Source organism: Dromaius novaehollandiae, chromosome 2 (genome assembly GCF_036370855.1).
Source record: "Dromaius novaehollandiae isolate bDroNov1 chromosome 2, bDroNov1.hap1, whole genome shotgun sequence".
NCBI lineage: Eukaryota > Metazoa > Chordata > Aves > Casuariiformes > Dromaiidae > Dromaius > Dromaius novaehollandiae.
In genome coordinates this window covers 169,095,470-169,115,528 of record NC_088099.1, presented here as the reverse complement: position 1 = coordinate 169,115,528, position 20,059 = coordinate 169,095,470, and the positions used below count along the sequence as shown (strand labels likewise).

At 67.7% G+C, this 20,059-nt stretch overlaps 2 protein-coding genes across 3 annotated transcripts in view; one reads left to right on the top strand and one right to left on the bottom strand.

Annotated features, from left to right (window-relative positions):
- Positions 1-20,059, bottom strand: part of BOP1 (BOP1 ribosomal biogenesis factor) — a 51,115-nt gene that overhangs the window by 1,239 nt on the left and 29,817 nt on the right. The window contains exons 1-11 of one of the 2 annotated variants that reach the window (XM_064507997.1): positions 5,526-5,681; positions 4,970-5,124; positions 4,528-4,645; positions 4,327-4,428; positions 3,755-3,967; positions 2,679-2,840; positions 2,445-2,525; positions 2,058-2,127; positions 1,216-1,348; positions 547-727; positions 80-368 (exon numbers count right to left, since the gene is read on the bottom strand). In XM_064507997.1, coding sequence (XP_064364067.1) covers positions 80-368; positions 547-727; positions 1,216-1,348; positions 2,058-2,127; positions 2,445-2,525; positions 2,679-2,840; positions 3,755-3,967; positions 4,327-4,428; positions 4,528-4,645; positions 4,970-5,124; positions 5,526-5,666 — 1,645 coding nt within the window. In that variant the 5' untranslated portion in view covers positions 5,667-5,681. Of the gene's footprint in view, positions 1-79; positions 369-546; positions 728-1,215; positions 1,349-2,057; positions 2,128-2,444; positions 2,526-2,678; positions 2,841-3,754; positions 3,968-4,326; positions 4,429-4,527; positions 4,646-4,969; positions 5,125-5,525; positions 5,682-20,059 lie in introns of those variants that run through there. The other variant, XM_026114804.2, reaches the window with a different exon arrangement.
- Positions 7,687-13,833, top strand: SCX (scleraxis bHLH transcription factor). The gene is made up of 2 exons (XM_064508010.1): positions 7,687-8,673; positions 13,284-13,833. The coding sequence occupies exons 1-2, from the start codon at positions 8,155-8,157 to the stop codon at positions 13,320-13,322; spliced, it is 558 nt and encodes a 185-aa protein (XP_064364080.1). The 5' UTR covers positions 7,687-8,154; the 3' UTR covers positions 13,323-13,833.

The window sequence follows — 20,059 nt, the reverse complement described above, 5'->3', positions numbered from 1 at the left end:
GTCTGAGGCAGGCACAGCTTGACGGAGAGGGGTGAAACGAGGCCTGGCAGCTCCTTGGGGGAGCACGCAGCCCACGCACCTCCAGGGTGGATGGCCATGCTGGACACCCACTTGCAGTTCGTCATCAGCTTCTTGGTGAGCTCCTGCTTGAGGAGGTTGTAGACGCGGACGTAGCGCTGCGTGGCCACGAAGAAGTAGGGCCGGATGGGGTGGAAGAGCACGCACTGCACCAGCCCCTTGCTCTTGCGGAAGGGGTTCTGGCTCCAGCGCTTGCTGGTCTGGTGGATCAGCACTTGCATGTTGCTGTTGTCAGCCAGGACGGTGGCGAAGTAGTCGCCTTTGCCGTGCCAGGTCACCTGCTTCACGGGCTGCAGAGAGCAGGAGATGGTCACTGCCAGCCAGGGCCCCATGACCGGGGGGATCAGCTCCCAGCACCTGCAGCCCCAGGGCTCAGCCCCTCGGCTGGGGCAGGGACTGCCCCACACCTTCCCCAGGGCACCACCCGCCCAAGCACCCGCTTCCCCTGCGAGACCTCTCCGGCCGTACCCGGCTGTGCTGGACGACCAGCCGGACGCCCTTGCCGTGCTCCTCGGCGGTGGCTGCAACCCACTGGGTGGGCTGCACCCGCTCCTCCTCCGGCGCCACGTAGGAGTCGAGCAGCTGGTCGGTGGCCCCGTAGAGCAGCTTGTCCCCGAGGCTGGGGTTCACCAGCAGCACTGATTGCTCCCTGCAGCGGGGGAGAGCGCATGCGTCGGGGCTGGGACAGACGCAAACCCCCTCGGCAAGCCCTGCAGTCACGGGATGGCCCCAGCGCAGGGCCAGGGCGGCAGGGAGGGACATGTGGGAATCTGTGCGCCTGCCAGGCCACTCCGGAGGCCAGGAGCCCTCAGCCTGGAAAAGAGCCAGGCGAGGGAGGACGTGATGGTGCTCCATCATAGCCTGCATGTACCCGGACAGCATGGTGGGGGCTGACTGATCCCTCCTCAGCGAGAATGAGGGCCACCAAGTGAAGCAGAAAGTAGGGTCATGGCAAGCAGAGATGGCATTGTTCACAGCAGGCCTTGTGGATGGCCTCGCTGCAGGGTCCACGAGCTTACGGACACACCATGGAGGCTGGACAGGCTTTGGAAGTGGCGATCCAGCAACCCCGCCAGCTCAGGAAGCTCCTGAGATGCTGATGGCTACGGGATGGAGGCTATCAACCGGGTCACTCACACGGCGATGGCCACCAGGCAGACGGTGGGGTTGGGGTTCCAGGCGACGCTCTTCACCACGCCGGCCACGGGCAGGGTTTTCATGCAGCGAGCCGTGCTCACCTCCCAGAAGCGCACCGTGCAGTCGTCAGAGCCTGCGGGACGGGAGCACGGGATGGGCCTGGGCCAGGGTCGGCGCGGCTCGCCCCGAGGGCTCCGCCACCGCGGCTCTGCACGGCGCAGAGGCCTGAGGCTGCGAGCGGGGTCAGGAGAGGAGCATCGCAAGCCGCAAGAGTGATGCAGCAGGCTCCCCTGCCCGGCGTCCCCTTCCCAACGCAGCCTTCGGCGCCGGGTTCCCGGCACAGCTGCTGTGCTGGCAGCCCGCCCTCCCCGACCCCAGCCCCGGCCCGGCCCGGCCAGCTCCGCCAGCGCAGGCCAGGCTCCCTCCCCGGGCAGGCTCCTCGACGCAGGCAGCCGCAGCGGAGGAAGCAGGTAACCCGCGGCGCGCGCGTGTCCCCGCAGGTCGGGTTATTTTTAACGCCTGATCTCAGCCACTTTCCCAGCCGCGGGCCAGGAATTCCACGTTGTGCAACGGCCCGACAACGCGGGCCACCGGGAGCTGGCAGCCTGGAAACTCGAGCACTATAAAAAGCACATGTGCCTTGTGGGCTATTAAACTGCCATCTGCTCTCAATCTCCAGCCTCCGGCCGGCAGCGCGGGGCTGCTCCATTCACGCTCCAGCCTCACTTTCTCCACTGCCGAGCGGCGGGAGAGAGGCAGGCTCCTGGGTGGGGTCCCGGAGGCGGCTGGAAAAACCCACGCGGCGCGTCCTGGAGCCCCCGGTCCGGGGCGTAAACCCTTACCTGACACCAGCCACTGCCCGCTGGGGGAGACGCCGAGGCACCGCACCAGGCTGGTGTGTCCCCGGTAGACCTAGGGAGGGAGACGGGCAGCAGGTGAGGGGCCCCGGGCAGCTCGGCAGCACTTTTGGGGCCTCCCTGCACCGCCACGGCATCAGCAAGGATTTTTTTGTCTCGAGGAAGGGAGATGTCTGTACCCCACCGAGCCCCATGGCCGTGGGGCCCCGCTCCTCCCCCAGGACAGCCCCCCTGCTCTGCCCAGCCGCGGCGGCGCTGAGCCCGGTCCTGCCCCACCCGCGGCTGGCGGCTACGGACACGGAGACCTGCTGCGTCCGACCAGGACCAGCTCGGGCACCTCCCGCCCCGACCGGGCGCCGTGGGCGGATTTACCAGGGCCTGGGTGGTGGGGAACGGCTGCAGGTCCCGTGGCTTCGGCAGCTTGGGGATCAGGTCCTCGGGGTCCACGTTCACCTGCGGGAGAGGCAGCTGGTGAGACACAGCGGGGCCCCCAGGCTGGTCCCGGCCCCCCGGCACGCTGCCTGGGCTGGTGCTGCTGCCCCGTGTGCGCACGGCATGAAGGTCTCCAGGACACCAGGGTGCTGGGGGGGTGCGAGGGGCTCTCACCCGCATCTTCCTCTGGCGCGGGCAGAGGTAGAGGTCCAGGCAGCGCTCGAAGCGCTCGTGGATGAAGCGCGAGTAGGCGGGCACTGCCCGCAGGCACCGGTACTGCTGGGGCACGAAGTTCAGCTTCCGCTCGGCCGGCTCCTGCTGCTCCCAGGCCAGCTTCTGCGGGGCGGAGGGCAACCCGGGTCAGCCGCGCGCGCGCGGAGCGCTCCCCAGCACGGCCGGGTCTCTCGAAGCAGCGTGCCAGCATGCACCGAGGTGAGGGCTCGGTGGCACGGCACAAGGACACTCCTGCTTCCCTCTCCTGCCCAAGCATGCGTAGGTCCCGTTCACCTTTCTCAGATACTTGGCCCAATATGAACTGTGGGTCTTTCTGAGGACCATGTTTTCTCTCTCCTTCCATAACGACTCTCTTTTCTCAGGGTCTGTTTTGACCATGGCAATCACTCGAGGTTGGGCCAACAAGTTGGCAGCCGCCCAGATCCCCAGATCACACGTTTCCTTCCCACCTCGAGCAGGGGCCCTGCTTTCACTGCTGCTTAGTCTCCTGGCAGGCGCCCAGCTCACAAGACGATCACGAGCCTGGCTACCGAACCTGCAGTTTCTCATCGCTGAGCTCTGAAATCCCCTCTTGCCAGGCCAGGTGTGAGTGCAGGGAGTGCAGCTCCTCCTTCCCTGGGCTCTGGCCACTCACCCCAGCACCCTCCATCTCCTGCGTGACCTTTGCTCACCAGTGACACCCAGCACTAGTTTAGTTTGGAGGCTGCACCTTGCTGTCTACCTTGACGCCCTCCTCTCTGCGAGGCAGCCCCACTTTTCTTTCTACCCAAAGGGCTGAAGAGCCTTTGCTTTAATTTCCTTCGCAAGGTCTCGACTCAGCTCAACATAACGGCAATTTCCATGTTGTCTCTACGATGCCCCTCTGAGATGCAGCGTTTCCCCACGGCCCAGCACACGGGGCACCACAGCTGCCCTCACTCAGCCCAGCCCTCCTTGTGCCCCCAGCACCCACTGAACTCCCCACAGACGCAGTGCTTTCCTCCGCTGGCTGCTGACCCCTCACAGCCGCCCCGTACCTCCTCCTCGCTGGGCAGGTACTCGGGCGGGGGGTTGTAGGACTCCTCATGGCCAGGAAGCTTCATCTTGGGGGCCGGGACGTGCATCTTGTGCCGGCCCAGGATGGATTTGGGATCCTCGTGGGCCCAGAGGTCGTAGTAGGTAGCTGTGTCCTCCTTGGGCTTGCGGGGCTTGATCCAGCCCATCTTGATGGCATGGACTAGCTTGGAGACCTGTGGGGCAGGGACAGGTCACCCCCAGGAGCCACAGCACTCTGCGAGCTTGGGGAGCAGGACGCATGTGACATGAGCAGGGACACTAACGCCTCCGGGGCAGTGCACAGCTCTGCAGGCCTGAGAGCCCCGTGCGGGGGCTGCAGAGGCCTCGGCACAGCTTTATACAGGCACAGGAACCGCTGCAGCAGGAACAGCCACCACGGGGATGGCAGTGGATCAGCAATCACCAGCCTTCAGCGCTGCTGCCCGCGTGGGGCTTCAGTCGCAGGCCCTGAGCTCGGCTTTGGCCCTGAGCTCGGCTTTGCGCTCCCAGCTGCTCTGGGCCGGCCCGCCCAGGATGCCGTCAGACCTCTCACCTTCTCCTTCTCGATAAGGGAGGGGATGAAGCTCCGCTTGTCTGCTGGGCGATTTGTCACAGGGTGGATCATGACCTCGTGGCTGAAGAAGTCAATGGCCGGCTGGGGAGACACAGATCCGGGTGGATGCACCCACCTTTCCCACATGGCTCTGGGCAAAGCCGATGCCAGGAGCCGCCGCAGAGGGCCTGCCATACCTACCTCGTAGGGGTCGAAGTGGACATCCCCAAACTGCCCTTTCTGGAGCCGCTGCACCAGGTCCACCTGTTCATCTGTCAGCTTTATGTCTGCACCGGTCATCTTGTCCTGGACCGTTCGCCTGCAGGGAACCAAACGAGACAGAGCTAGGGCTGGACTGCAGCGTACGTCTGTCTGTCCGTCCACCCGTCCCTTGAGGGTGAACACGAGCCCCACTACCCTGAGGCTCTTGGCACCCAAAGCCACACAGTGCCAGGAGTCACGTCCGGAGACATCAAGGTCTCCAGCCTGGACTCTGCACAGGGCTCCGGAGGGGTGTTTTGGGTCTCCATCAGCACATGGCGGGGGGGGGGGGACACCTGCCCCCCCAGGGCTGAGCACACGCCTTGCAGGAGGACAAGCAGCACAGCGCATCGCACGCGGACGTGTGCCCCTCCCCGCCCACCAGTAATCGGGGTTCTCCATCTTCTCCAGGAACTTGTCCAGCTCGTCCTTGTTCCGGATGGGCTTGTAGATCCTCTTGCCCTCCAGGTTGTAGCCGATGTGCGGGAAGTCCTGGTACCACTCCATGGGGATGTTGCCCACCGTGTTGCGAATATCCTGGAGCAGGGCGGATAGAAAGGCAGCGTGAGGGTAGTGCGAAACACACGGCTTCACCCCGGGGGGCCAGAGGGGGGGATGAAGGAGGGCAGGAAAGGGGTGGGCAACCTACGCGCCCCGCTCGGGTACAAGCTGACGGGACGCGGGGATGCTCCGTGCCCTCGCAGTGGGCCGCCAGCGCCCGCCGCAGCCCCGCACTACCCCGGCATCCCCCCGCGGCCGAAGGGGAAGGAGGAGCCCGGCGCAGGGTGGGGTCGGGAGGGCAATGACCGAGCCGGGAGCCGGCGCGCAGCTCGTGGGGATCTCGTTAAGGAGCAGCCGGGCAGGGGGCTGCGGGCGGTCAGCAGCGCGGCGGCGGAGCGCATTCCTGCGTCTGTCCCTGAGACAGGAGCGCGCCTCACATTTTCCGCCCGGCGGCTGCCAGGCCGGCTCCCCCGGCACACGCGCAGGCACACAGGCGCGTGCACACAGGCACGCGGCCGCCGCCGCTCCTCCGGGCCGCCCCCGCGGGAGGGCAGAGCGCCGTGTCCGGGCCGCGGCATCCTCCGCGGGGCTGGCGGGGCCGGGGCGGGGGGAGGCGTCTCCCCAGCAGCGTTTACAAAACGCAGAGACCCCGTCCCCAATTACAAGCACGCCGGGAAGGAGGTGTGAGGGTGACCTGTGCCCCGCACACCCCGCGGCCGGGGTCACCCTCGCCCCCCGGCGCCATCTGGTCCCCATAAACACCTGCGCGGCCCAGCGCCGGGAGCCCCCCCGAAGGCAGAGCCGCCGGGAGCCCCCGGGGCCGCGCCGGGCCCATCCATCACCCCCCCGCACACGTCAGCGCAGGATGCGCGCTGCCCCCCCCCGGGAAGCGGCCGGGATTTTCCCCACCAGCATCAGCCCCGGCTGCTGCGGGAAGCGGCCACGGTGCATGCGGATGCACGCGGATGCACGCGGATACACGCGGCTCCGGCTGCCGGGCACGTGCCTGGCACTGATGCAGGGTGGCCGCAGCTCTGGCTGCTCCGGAGCGGGGAGCGAAGCCCGGAGCGCCGGAGGTGCCGGCAGCACGGAGCAGGTACGCTGGGTCTCTGCGGGGCCCGACAGCCCGGAGCGGCCGCCCCCGGGGTGGATAACGCGTGGCCTCGGGCGGGCCGGGCGCTCCGAGCGGCGCGGGAGTCCGGAGCCCCTGCGCGAGGGACCGCCGTCACTCGGCCTCCCGTCTGGAAGTTGTTCTTGGATGGGCCCTGGGCATTCCTAGACGCACATTCCTGGCAGCTGGAGAGCTTCGTAGGAAAGATTCTTTGCTTGAAAATATCCGGTCCACGTGGAGGAGAAGGGGGACGGGGCAGCCGCAGCCATCCCACCCCGCGCGGCCGAGGCGGCAGGCCCGGGCGGCTGGCGAGGCCCTCGGGAGCGGGGAACGGGCGGGCACGGGGATCCCGGCAGTGTGGCGGCCCCGGCAGGGCGATGGGGATCCCGGGACCGGCTCCCCGGCTGCCCTCCCGCGGGACGGGGCTCCTCGAGCGTGGAAGTGGGCGCAGGAAGGCAGCTCTGCCTGAAGCCAGGGAGAAGCCTATTTAAAAGGGATCATCAGCCCCCGGAGCCCAGTGCCTCCGTCCAAGGAGCGCAGGGAGTGGGCAGCCGTGCCGGGCAGCGGCTCCTCCGCAGCGCCGCGGCGGCGGCAAGCGCCGGGCAGTGAAACCGTGGCCGGGGATGGCTCGCAGCAGGGATTTTTGGGCTCGCCAGCGAGCTCCCCCAGCACGGAGAGCCGCCGGCGCTCCCCGCTCCCCATCCCAAACCGGCAGGAAGGTGCTGCCCCGCTCCGTGGCCGAACCGCGGCTCGGGGAGCTGGAGGTGCTCCTCGCCGGGAGGGAAAGTGCAGGGAAAGTGCCTGGAGCTTGTGCTCCGTGAAAGCTGCTGGGGAAAAGCAGGCCCATCAGGAGAGCTAAACAAAAGCAGATGCCTCGGGGGCCTGCGCTTGCCCAGCACACGCGCAAGCAGCAGCGCTGCAAGGAGGTGACAGTGGCTCGGGCTTCAGGAGCCACTGAGGCTGCTGATGGACTGTGGCAGTGCGAAGGTGGAAAGCACTGAGAACTGTAGTTAAATTATACTTATAGCTAAGAACGATACCTGGCAGCGCAGCGCTTCTCATTTTTGGCTAAGTTGCATTGCTGCTCATCACCCCGGCGTACAAATAAAGTGCACAGCAGGCAGTGACAGTGCTGTGCCGGGTGAGGAGGGCGACCTGGATTCCCCTTCTTCCACGAGGGCCTGGGAAAGGGCCTTCTCCCGGGGGCAGAGCAGAGCAGCGAATGTGGGAAGCAGCCGCAGGAGGCCAGGCAGTGGGTCGCTGCAGGGAGCTGCCGCTCTCCCGGGAACCCCAGGCCCCTCTGGTTAAAGCGGCAGGTGTGCCGGCGGCTCGCGCGGTGGCGAGGGGGCTCGGCGCTGGCCGGAGAGGCCGGCGTGCCGCTCGGCAAGGGTTAATTCCTCCCGCTCTGCCCCACGAGCAGCAGCCGGGAGGATGGATCTGGTCACGCTGCCGCGCGGAGGGGAGGGAGCGCTCGGGGCGGGGGGCCGCTCCGGCAGCACCGACGCCGTAGAGCCCGTCTCCCAGTCCCCGTGCCGGGGGCCACGCGGCCCCCCGCCGCGCGCCCGGCCGAGCCGGCAAGGGTTAAGCCCCGGCGGGCCGGGGGTGAGCTCAGGTAGGCGTGAGTCTGAGCGGGCTCCCGCCGCACGCGGAGGAGGGGCCTGGCCGGCGGCTGCGGGTGCTATAAAACTCCCCGCTGCCGCCGCACTCGGCGCCTTAAGATGCACATGTGCGGGCGGCGGGGCCGCCAGCCGGGGCCCTGAGCAGCCGCCGGCAGCCCGCAGCCCCCGGCGCGCGCAGCGAGCTGGCGCCGGCCCCCGGGCCGCCGGGCAGGGGCACCCGCCGCGGCTCGGGCCCCGCGGGGCGGGCGGGCGGCAGCCGGCGCGGCAGCATGAGCGAGCGGAGCTGAGGCCGCCCCGAGCAGCGGCAGCGCTCGCCCCTCGCCGCCCCCCGCCGCCATGTCCTTCGCCATGCTGCGCTCGGCCCCCAGCCGGTACCTGTACCCCGAGATCAGCATGCTGTCGGAGGACGAGGAGAACGGCAGCGAGAGCTCCGGCTCCGACGAGAAGCCCTACCACCTGGACGCCGACGGCTACGGCATCAAGGCCGGCAAGCGGCGGAGCGGCAAGAAGCCCAACCGGATCAGCAGGGAGCCCCGGCAGCGTCACACGGCCAACGCGCGGGAGCGCGACCGCACCAACAGCGTCAACACCGCCTTCACCGCCCTGCGAACGCTCATCCCCACCGAGCCCGCCGACAGGAAGCTCTCCAAGATCGAGACCTTGAGACTGGCCTCCAGCTACATCTCCCACCTGGGCAACGTGCTGCTGGTGGGGGAGGCGTGCGGGGACGGGCAGCCCTGCCACACCACACCGGCCTTCTTCCACCACGGCGGCGGCAGCCCCGCCGCGCGCGACCCCGAGAACTCCCAGCCCAAACAGATCTGCACTTTCTGCCTCAGCAACCAGAGGAAGCTGGTAAGTGGCTGCTCGCGCCGTCCCGCCGGGCTCGGGGCAGCGGGGAGCTCCGGCCGCCGCGGAGCGGGTGCCGGGATGGCGGCCCACTGCGGTGCGTGCTGTCGACACCGCTGAGCCGGCGGCGGGGCCTGGCGTCCCGGGAGCGACGCGGGGAGAGAGCCCGAGCCGAGGGTCCTGCCCCGGCGGGATGCGGGGAGAGCGGTGCGCCCGGCTGCTCCGCGAGCCCTGGGGGAGCCGGACCGCTGCCCGGGCTCGCCGAGAGACGCCGCGGGCCTCCGGCAGGCAGCAAGCTCGAGCAGCGACGCTCCGGCGAGCCCGGTTCTCCCGGGGCCCTTCCAGCGCTGGCTTCCAACCTCGCGTCTTCCGGGAAGCGCTCGGTCTGCTGGCCGGCAGCTCTGCTCGCGCCGGGACCGGCCTCCCGGCACAGGGCTCCTCTGCGCCTGCCTGGCACCGGCAATGCCGGGGGGGCCCGCGAGCCCGGCCCCGGCGTGCCCACAGCTCCATGGGGCGGGCATCGCTGCCACGGGGCAGCGGGACGGAGGGAGAGGGGGCAGGCAGGGTTGTAAGTGCACCCAGCGCTGAACTGGGAAAATCGGCCTTGCCCAGCAGCTCCGCTGAGGCTGCAGAGGCTGGTGGCACCGGTGCCCACCGGGTGCGAGAGGCCGCAGGAGCAGCCGCCTGCACCAGCGCCTACCTAGCAGCCTCAGGCTGGGTTTTAAACCCATGGCTGGGTTTTAAAACGCTCCTGGTCTCCGGAAGGTCGCAGAGGGTCCCCGGCAGGACGGGGGTAACGGAGAGCACGCGAGCCAAGGCGGACGGAGGGATGGCGGGCAGAGCCGCGCGTGCACACGCCGCCCTCTGAACCCATCCCACCCCAATGAGCAACGTCCTGAGCAGGGAAAAGTCTTTGTTAAGGATTCAAGGCTCATTAAGCACGAAGCAGCGGTGGTAAAACCGGTCATGAGCAAACTCTGACAGCTTGAGCGTTTCAGACAGGAAAACCCCAAACCCCGCTAATCCCCCTTGCACGTCCTCTCCAACTCGCTCCAGTACGAGACAGATCTGGGAAGAGCAGGCAGGAGCGAGCGGCGCGACGAGTCTTAGCCTCTGCTAGGATTTACACTGATAAATCTCCGCTCATCAAAGATGAGCACGCAGGGCTGCTTCCACTCGGCCTCCGAGACCAAGCGCTTCCCCGTTTGCAGCCTCCGTGAGCATCGGTGTCAAGCGCTCACCCGTGGGCGAAGGGTGCAAGCCGCCGTGGTCTGAGCTTACCCCAAAGACCTGCTCTCTTCTTTGCTAGTGTCCCCGACTGCAAAGGGTCCTCGTGCTCCAATAAACCGCGGTCCCCACCTTTCCCCGCATGCCAGGCCAGGGTTGTTCCAGCCTAAAAAGAGAAGCTGCAAGTGGGGAAGATCTTCCCAAGTGGGGAGCTGACCTGGAAAACTTTCCCGTCTTCCCATTACCAACCTAACCAGAAACTTCTCGTATAATCTCCTTCCACCTTCCCCAAACATCAAGCCGTCTCTGTCTCTGCCACTTCTGCACCAGTTCCCATAAACCGTGTCTCGGTAGCGCTGGCTCCTGCACGGCAGCAAACCCCGGGATGAGCGTGTCCGCGCCAAGGCGCATGGAAAGGACAAGCAGTGCAGGAATCCCGAGCCAAGACGGGCCACCTCCCTTCCTCCAGCGCTTCTAGATTCATCTCCCCGAGATCAGATACGTAGCGGCCGTCAGAGGCGACAAGACGGAGAAATAACCGAGGTTGGGTGCGTAAGGGGAAGAAGGGATTGAGCAGACCGTGCCTGGTAGACAGTGCAAGTGTTTGGTCTCAGCCTGAGGTTTTACAGCCAGATAACAACTCAGTAGGTTTTACTGCAGGTTAAAAGAATAAAATAAACCATCTTTTATCAGGCGGGGTTTTTGACAAATGGCGAGGAAATGAAAGCGAGCTCCTCCGCAGTTGCAGACACGGCGCAGCTGGGAGCTTACAGCCCATCCGACGTTAAGTGGAGGGACGCCGTCCCGGCTCCCGGGAGCGAGGCGGACCGCGCCGTCGCGCACAGCAGAAACAGACCCCGGGCGAGACCGCCGGCCTTCCCCGAGCGCCCAAAGCCGAGCGGCCGCCCTCGCCCGGGCCGGCTCCCGGCCCCTCGCCCCGTTGCGTACGGCCTTCGGGCGCTCCGGGCGCTCAGCCGCGTGCAGCCTGCGGTTCCCCTAAAACCAACTCCCCTATATACCCGTCTCGCGAGGCAAGGAGACAGGACAACTTCTCTTCTCCCAAGTCAACACCCAAACGCAGCTTTGCCCCGTGCTGAGCTCAAAGGAGAGCAGTTTGTTCCCACCAAACGTAGATTTTCTTGCATTTTTGGGTGCCTAAGTCAAAGTGGCTCATCCATCCTCCAGGTCTCTTCTGCTCACGTATACTAACGTCACTTCAGCCAACGCGCCCTCGCGGCACGCAGCTCCAACGGGCCGTGCTGAGCCCGCGGCTCCCCGGGAAGCAGCCACGTGGGCACGGCGCCGAAGCCGTGGCTTGCGGCTGGGTCCGAGCCCCAGGGCTGGAAGCCCGCGCGGGGACGAGGCCTTGGGCCGTGCCGCAGCCCAGACGGGAGCAGGAGCAAGGCGGCGAGCAGGCCGTCGGGGACAGGCACGCGCGTGGCCCTCGGTGGCTGGCGGAGGCTGCTCCTGCTCCTTGACCGCAGGCGGTTTGGGCCGTGGCAAGCTCAGCGCGGCCCGCGGCGGCCAGGCGGGTTTGGCAGCACGGCTCACGCACGCGGCTGCAGGACGAGGCGCAGGCAAGCGGGCAGCGGTGCACGGGCAGCCGCCGGCATTGCCGGGACGGAGACGCGTCTGAGCGCCGTAAGCGAAGCCCCGGGGAGGAACCGCGGTTGAGGCACCGCGTCTCCGCGTGCCCGGGGGAGCGAGGAGCTGCGGTCGCCACGTCTCCGCACCAGCACCCGGGAAAGCTGACGGGAGCCGGAGGGACGGCCCAGGGCCGAGCCTGTGCCTGCCCCCCTCTTCTGCCGGAGGCAAGATCCCTCTGGCTTTACCGAGGTCCGGAAAAGGCTTGGGGATCATCCCGGGCACGGCACCTTCCCGAGAAGGGAAGGGAGCACTAAATGACCACCCAGCCCTCAGAGGTCCATATTTCTCCAAGCGTGCACAGCAAAATACGTCTTCCTTTGTGGCTGCGGCCTTTGCCATCATCTCCAGGACAAACAGTGCCGGTGGGGGAAAAAGGGGCTGCTTCTTCCCCGGGGACCTCGGCAGCTGGAAGGGCTGCTGGAGGCAGCCGCGGCTCGGGGGGGCCTGGAGCGTGCAGAGCCGCGGGGGCACGGACCAAGGGGAGGGAGCATGGGGGCAAAGCTGGGTGCCCCCCGAGCGGGCAACGCCGAGACTTCGCTCCGGTTAAAATAACAGGGATGAGCGTCCGGCATCGGCCGCCGTGTCCCTGGGCGTGCTGGGAGCGCGCGTTTCGGGGGAAAGCAGAGCGGGCAGAGGGCACAGAGACCACCCGGGAGCTGCGAGGGGTCACGAGGCCCTTGGGGAGCAGGAGCAAAGGCCACCGGTGAGCACGGCAGGGCCGCTCGGGGCACGTCAAGCCACGCCGCGGGGCGCCCACGGGGAACTCAGCTGCGGCCGCGCTGGGCAACCCGGCGGGCTTGGTCCGTCTCTGGCCGTTGCCCCTGCGCACGCCGCAGCAGCGCCCCGAGGCGTGGTGATGGGCTCCTCGGGAGGTGGTGGGTCGGCTCCGGCAGCTCCGTCTTGTCCGTGCTCCGCGCTGGGAGCGCCAGCCACCGGCACCATCGTGTCACCCATCCCCTGGGTCCCGTGCGTGCGAGCGGGGCAGGACCCTCGGGAAAGGGTGACATGGTGATGCAGGGGGGCAGCGGGTGCACATGGAGGCCGGCTGCTCCGCAGGGACCCAGGAGGCCGGGCTCGGCGCGGAGCGTCGGTCCCCGGCTCGGACCCGCCGAGCTGCGCCCGCTGCGCGCGGCCGGCCCCGTATCGCGGGAGGCCGGTGGGTCCGACCCCGCAGCCGGAGCCCCGCTCGGCCCGGGCGCCCCGCGCCAGCGCCATCCCCCCTCTCCCCCCGCCGTATCTCCGAGATGGGACGGCTCCGCAGCCCGGTAATTTACTGTTCCTGCTGCACTTAATGGCAGCGGAAAGGCAAGGTGATAGGGGAAAAAATATGAGGCGGGATTTTCCGAATCCCCATTTCCTCTCCAGACAGCACAAGAACTCCTGGGGCCTGAACATCTGGGAAATTTAATTTTACCGTTTCGGAGCTGAACTCCCCTTCCCCTCCCCTCGCCGCCCCCGGTAACAAAGGAAGAGCCAGAGCAGGGGCCGCACGTGCGGCGGCGGGGGAGGCCGCGGCAGTGCCGGTGGCGGGGGGCCGGGGCGGCCACCGAGCCCGCCGCGCCGAGGAGCCCGTCGGGCCGCCGAGGAGCCCGGGCGGACGCGCGGCGAGGCACCTGCCCCTCGTCTCCCGGGGCCGTCGGAGCGGGGGGAGCGGGGGGCTCCCAGGCGGGGGCCGGGGCGCTGGCAACGCTCCCGGCCCCAGGTGTGTTTTTCTAACTCGGGCTTCTCCCTCCTCTCCGCAGAGTAAAGACCGGGACAGGAAGACGGCGATTCGGAGCTAGATGATCGCGGGTCCAGGGAGGGCGGCGAGGAGGAGCGGGAGGAGGAAGGATGGAGAAGCCGCACGCAGCAGACCCCGCGCACGGACGCTCCTGCCTTCACCCTGCTGCTGGGGGCAGCCGCACGGCTTCGCCCCGGGACTCACCCAAGCGCGCGCCGCCCCGGCAGCGACCGCGGCTCCCGGCGCGGCAGGACCCCGCACGGCGGCTCGGGGGGCGCCCGGCTACCGGGGGCCGCGCGGGCGGCTGCTGGCGGGGGAGAGCCACAGCGAGAGCTCGGACGCTGCCCGTCCCGTCCCGGTCCGGGCCGACCCGACCTGACCCGACCCGAGCGGCGCCGCAGGACTGCTCACCGGCTCGCCCCGCTCTCCCCGCGCCCGTCCGGCTCGGAGCCGCTCCGTGCCCCGAGCTCCGAGCCCGGAGACGCCGCGGTCGTTGAGTTTAATCAATACATGCTGGTGTTTCATGTCATTGATATGATAATATAAAGCCTGAGCAATTGGTATGATTAAAAGCGAGTGCGGTTCTCAGTGACGGCGGACGCCCCCTCCTCCAAACGCCCCCGGCCCCCCGCGCGATAAACCCCCGGCCCTGCCCTCGCCCGCGTCCGCTCGCACCCGCTGGCTCTCAGCACGCCCCGGCCCCGAGCCGCCCGGTCCCCCGCGCCGAGACGCAGCTGGGGGACGGGGAAAAAGCAGGGGCTCGGTGCAAACCAGATGCCGCAGCCGAGCTGAGCTTGCTGGGGAAGTAAATCGTCAGTGCCGAGCGCTAACGCCTCCCGGGCCCCGGCTGCGGGGGTCTCCGGCGCCCGGGCTCACGTCACCCCGCGGCAGAGCCACGGCCGGGGGGAGACGGAGGGAGGGCCGAGCGCTGGGCTCGCCGGCTCCGCGGCCGCCGGGAAGGGCGTCCCGGGTCCTCTCCGCCTGCCCGCGAGGCGGCCGGGGGCAGGGCTCCCAACACGGCCCGGGAGCGCCGCGCTCCACGCGGGTGGAAATTTTTATATTTCATATTTCAATATTAGCAGTTTCAGAGCTGGGGAAAGAGGCTTGGAAAGCATCCCTGCCTCTCCAGCAGGACCCAGAGGCACGCACAAGCAGCAATGGCTATTTTTAAATGAAATTCAGAGGCGTCGGGGAGGAAAACTTTGATTCACTAGAGTCCTTTCGGGTCCTGCCGACGAGGTCGTAACACTCAACACTTAAATGATGCTTCACCAATTCCAGGGGACGCCGCCAACTTGTCCCCACCCACACCGAGACGGCTGCGGTCACGTAGGGACAGGGGGTTGGTCTGCGAGCAGGCAGAAACGCTGCGAAGCAGGGAAAAGCTTGCGTCTGCGGGCGCCCGGCAGCATCCCGCCGGCGACCCGGTAAAACCTCCCGGGATTAGCGGAGAAGCAGCCCCAGCTCCGGTGGCCGCTTCCGTCCCCGCTGCTGGCGCCGGGGGGACGAGCGGACGGGTGGCTCCCCGCACGGGATGCGGGACGTGGGACGAGCCCGAGGCGCTGCCCGCTCGCCCCCAGCCCAGGGCCCGGCACTGCCCCTCTTAACGCCTCGTCCGGCCCAGCCTTCGCCGACGGGCGAACCCGAACCGGGCCCGGCCGCGGCACCGCCGGGCTCCTCGGCGTCTCCCTGCTCACGCAGGCTGCAGGCCGCGGAGGTGCTTGGAGCACGAGGAGCAAGGCCAGCTCCCGCGGGAAGCAGAGGGGAACAGGCAGAGGGCTCTGGAGACGGCCCGGAGAGCCGGAGCTGCAAGACGGCAGCTTCGCCCACCCCCGGTCACCTGAGCGGAGCCCCGAGAGAGGGACGAGGGCCACAGCTTGCACCCAGGCTGGGAGCCAAGAAGATAAAGAAGCAAGATGGGCGATTTTGCAAGCGGCCTTTTTAAAAGACCAACGGCTTGGAGATCCCCGGCTCAGAGAGGGCACCGACCCTCCCTCCCCAAACCTCTCAGTTGATTTCAGGGAGACCCAAATAAACATGATACGGGAGCGCATTTCAGGCCCGTGGGGCGACCTGCCCAGGGCTCCGCACCTCTCCAGTCCTGCCCGCACCCCTCGCTGAAAAAACGAGCTTCAGCTCGGCTCCAGCTGGGGCCTGGGCGAAGCAGGGACACCAGCGCCAGCAGCAACCCGAGACGGCTGCAGATCCCTGCCTGCCCGAGCCGCGCTCGCTGACCCCGGCGCTCCCCGCCGCGACGGGGATGCCTCAGCAATGATCTCCAAAGCAGCAGCAGAGACACTGGGCCCGCTGCCAGCAGAGCAGCTTTATGGCACTTTCATCCTCGTTAGCCAAACGATCGCCCGGGGAGTCATCTCCTGCCAAGGGCTGCGCCGAGCAGCCACTGTCTGCCCTCTCCCCTGCCTCCGGCTGCTCCTGGCCCCGGAGGTCTGTCATCACCCCCCCTCCGCGCCCAGGTCCCCAGGCCCCGCGCTGAGCCCTGCTGCCGGGCACAGACCGCGCGGGAGCCGGCCCGAGCCCCCAGACCCAAACCGCGAGCGAGGAGACGGAGACTCAGCCCAACTCCCTTGCACGAGGGAGCTCGGGGCCGGTCTCGGCACAGGGCCCCCGACGGGAGGGGCACAGGGCCCCCGTCTGCCGAGCTCCACGTGTGCTCGGCGCGCCGGAGCCGCGGCTGCCTCCGCTCCCAATCGCTTCCACACGCCTCCCCCCGGCCCCGCGCCGTCGCCCTTTGGCAACGAATGCAGCTGGCAAGCTATTAAAATAATGCAGGTGAAAATTATAGGGTAGCTAGTAAAAGCCTTCGAAAGGTCTCCGAGAAGAAAGGAAAAGGCTCTTTAAGCGCACCTTTCCGGCGGCTGGGGAAACAGGCCTGCCCCGGGGCTTGCTGCACCCTCTGCAAGGCCGACCACGTGCGAGGGCAGCAGCGAGGGCAGCAGCGAGGGCACCCCTCCCTCAGGGGACCTCCGCGCTCCCGCAGCATCGCTCCCGGGCTCCCCTTCTCCTCCCCACATCCCCGCAGCATCGCTCCCGGGCTCCCCTTCTCCCTAAATCCCTGCAGCATCGTTCCCGGGCTCCCCTTCTCCTCCCTGACTCCCCGCAGCATCACTCCCGGGCTCCCCTTCTCCTCCCCACATCCCCGCAGCATCGCTCCCGGGCTCCCCTTCTCCCTAAATCCCTGCAGCATCGTTCCCGGGCTCCCCTTCTCCTCCCTGACTCCCCGCAGCATCACTCCCGGGCTCCCCTTCTCCTCCCCACATCCCCGCAGCATCGCTCCCAGGCTCCCCTTCTCCCTAAATCCCTGCAGCATCGTTCCCGGGCTCCCCTTCTCCTCCCCGAGTCCCTGCAGCATCGCTCCTGGGCTCCCCTTCTCCCCACAGCATCGCTCCTGGAATCCCCTTCTCCTCCCTGACTCCCCGCAGCATCGCTCCTGGGCTCCCCTTCTCCTCCCTGCATCCCTGCAGCATCGCTCCTGGGCTCCCCTTCTCCCCGCAGCATCGCTCCCGGGCTCCCCTTCTCCCTAAATCCCTGCAGCATCGTTCCCGGGCTGCCCTTCTCCTCCCCACATCCCCGCAGCATCGTTCCCGGGCTCCCCTTCTCCCTAAATCCCTGCAGCATCGTTCCCGGGCTGCCCTTCTCCTCCCCACATCCCCGCAGCATCGCTCCCGGGCTCCCCTTCTCCCTAAATCCCTGCAGCATCGCTCCCGGGCTCCCCTTCTCCTCCCCGAGTACCTGCAGCATCGCTCCCGGGCTCCCCTTCTCCTCCCTGCATCCCTGCAGCATCGCTCCTGGGCTCCCCTTCTCCCTGCAGCATTGCTCCTGGGCTCCCCTTCTCCTCCCTGACTCCCCGCAGCATCGCTCCTGGGCTCCCCTTCTCCTCCCCGCATCCCTGAGGCATCGCTCCTGGGCTCCCCTTCTCCCCGCATCCCCGCAGCATTGCTCCTGGGCTCCCCTTCTCCTCCCCGCATCCCCGCAGCATCACTCCCGGGCTCCCCTTCTCCTCCCTGACTCCCCGCAGCATCGCTCCCGGGCTCCCCTTCTCCCCACATCCCCGCAGCATCACTCCTGCGCTCCCCTTCTCCTCCCCACATCCCCGCAGCATCGCTCCCGGGCTCCCCTTCAGCTCAGGTTTTGGGTGCACACGCCTCAGGGCGAGCCAGGACCTTCCCCGGTGCTTCGGCGCTGGCGGTTTGCTGCCTCCAGCAGCAAGACCTCTGCTCACCCAGCGTCACTCCTGCCTCCGCCCCCGCTCCGGTGTGGAGCCTCCGGGACCCTCGCGCGCTGCCCGGGGTCCTGTGCTCCCGCCACCGCAGTGGCAGCCGCCGGCCCTGCGGCATTTTCCTCTCCCTGCCGTTCCGCAAAAGGCCGCAAGCAGAATAAAAAACCAAAGCAGCTCCATGATGAGCTGAGACAGGTCACACGGCCAACGCGCGGAAGGAAAAGCGAGGTGAGAGCCCTGGAGCCTCTGCTGCGGGCTGGGGGGCAACGGGTGCCTGTCTCGCCCTCGAACTAACCCAGCTCATCCCAGCCGCGTGCGAAGGGACGGCATCGCTGGAGAACCGGAGCCCAGACGTCCCCGCTGCCGCGCTGAGCGTGGGAGGACTCCTGTCCCATCCGTACTGCAGCGTGCCTGAAACAGCCCGGGGCGAAGGGACAGAGACCCATCCCGTAACGTGGCCGGCGACGCGGGCACTCACGCACTCGCCGAACCGTCGGGGCTGGCAGGGACCTCCGAGACCGCCTGGTCCCAGCAGGCTCGGCTAGAGCAGGCTGACGCTCTCCGGTTGCGTTTGACTGTCTCCAAGGATGGAGACTCCGCCGCCGCCATGGGCAGCCTGTTCCCGTGCTCATGGGCAACCTGTTTCCGTTCTTGGACCCTCTTCAATCCTGCCCCACGAGTGAGAAGTGGGAAAGGAAAATGAGATGAAGCTTCCCTTTATTGTAAGGAATTCCTCCCAAATGCTCCCACACTGCTGATGCCACAGAAACTTGCTCTCCGGGTCTAAACCTTTCCCTCTCCTTCAAGCCCCCAAGCTGCCTGGATTCAAGTTCAACCCTTTTATATCTCCCTCATTTACCGGCAAGGGAAAAAATGGCTCCAGAGAACTGGGGGGGATCACCCCTGCGAGCTGCGGGCTGGCTGTGCGCGGGGCTGCCCTGGCGGGCGTCCCTCCGGAGACCCGCTGCACGGCGGGACGTGCCGGGTGGACGGAGCCCCTCGCCTGCCCCGCGGCAACAGCCGCTCCCGAGCGGAGCTCCGGGTCCCGTCGCCAGAGGAGGATTCCTTCCCCGACAGCTTCATCCACGGAGATGGGAAGCGGCTGCGTGCTCTGGGCTCTCTGCGCTTGACGGCAGCCAAAGCACGCTTGGAGCCCACTGGAAAAAGCAGGGCCAGGGATCTAAGAGCACGGAGACGGGCAGCCCTGCACCTACACCGGTCTGGGGCTGGCAGCGCTGCTCCCGCAGCTGGGAATGCTGCTGGGGAGCTGGGAGCGCTGCTCCTGCAGCTGGGAATGCTGCTGGAGAGCTGGGAGCGCTGCTCCTGCAGCTGGGAATGCTGCTGGGGAGTGAGACATGCTGCTCCTGCAGCTGGGGATGCTGCTGGGGAGCAGGACATGCTGCTCCTGCAGCTGGGAATGCTGCTCAGGAGCAGGGAGTGCTGCTGGGAAAGCTGCTCCTGCAACTGGGAACACTGCTGGGGAGCTGGGAGCTCTGCCGGGGAGCTGGCAGCTCTGCTGGGGAGCCGGGAGCACGACATTTCGGGGCAGCAAAACTCGCCTTTTCTGCTCCAGCACCTTTATCAGATCCCCGATTAACTGCTTGCTGGTCATTTATCTGCTGACGGACAGATCCTTAGGGAAAGCCACGCAGATCCGTAGCCTGGAAAAATACTTTCCAAAACGTCTAGCTGCGGTGACTAACCTACGTACTCAGGAGCTGACTGGCAAACTGGAGCAGCGAGGTCCGCGCCTGGCTGCCGCGGGCCCTGGCAGGCGGCAGCGCTGGCCGAAGCGGGTTTGGGAGCCTGGGTGCCGCACGGAGCCGCGCGGCAGGGCCGGGGAAGCGGCGCTAACCGGGATCTCCGTTTACGAGTGCTCAGCCCCCAGCCCCGGGGGGGCGAGCGAAACGTTAAAAAAAGGAGCAGCAAGTGCGCCCGCCCGCCGTGACCCGGGCGTCCCGCGCGGCTCCGGGGACCGGCTGCCCCCGCTGCTCCGCGCGGCTGCGGGGCTCCAGGGAGCTCCGAAAACAGGAAGCCGGTGGTGTAATTTCGAAGGAAATTCCCAAAGCCAAGCCATTAAGGGCTAGAAAGGAGGCTGCATCCAATCCGATCGGAACGGAACAAAATAAAAAACATTGTAATGGCAGGTTCAATATGGAGAGTAACCCAATTCCAGATTTCCTTCCCTTAATCCTGCAGGAACCCGCAGATGGCTGGGGGAGGGGGCTGTGCCCGGCCCGGCGGACGGGGGCTGCCGTGCTGCCGTCCCCGCTCGGCGGGGAGGCCGGGACACGGGTGCTTTCCCGGGGGAAGAGGGACGAGCTGGGACAGGCGGGAAGGGACGCGTCGCCCTCCGGCAGCAGCCGTGCGGGTGCCGGCCGCTTCCCGGGGCGAGGAGCTGCCGCGCCGGCGCCCCGCTCCATCGCGAGGTGCTCCGTCGCAGGGGGGTGGCCGCGGGGAGCGGGCCCCGTCCCCGTCCCCCGTCCCCCGTCCCTGCCTCCTTTAATCCTGCTGCCGGGCAGCGGATCACGGCGGGGGCTCCCGGCCCGCGTGCCCCCTCC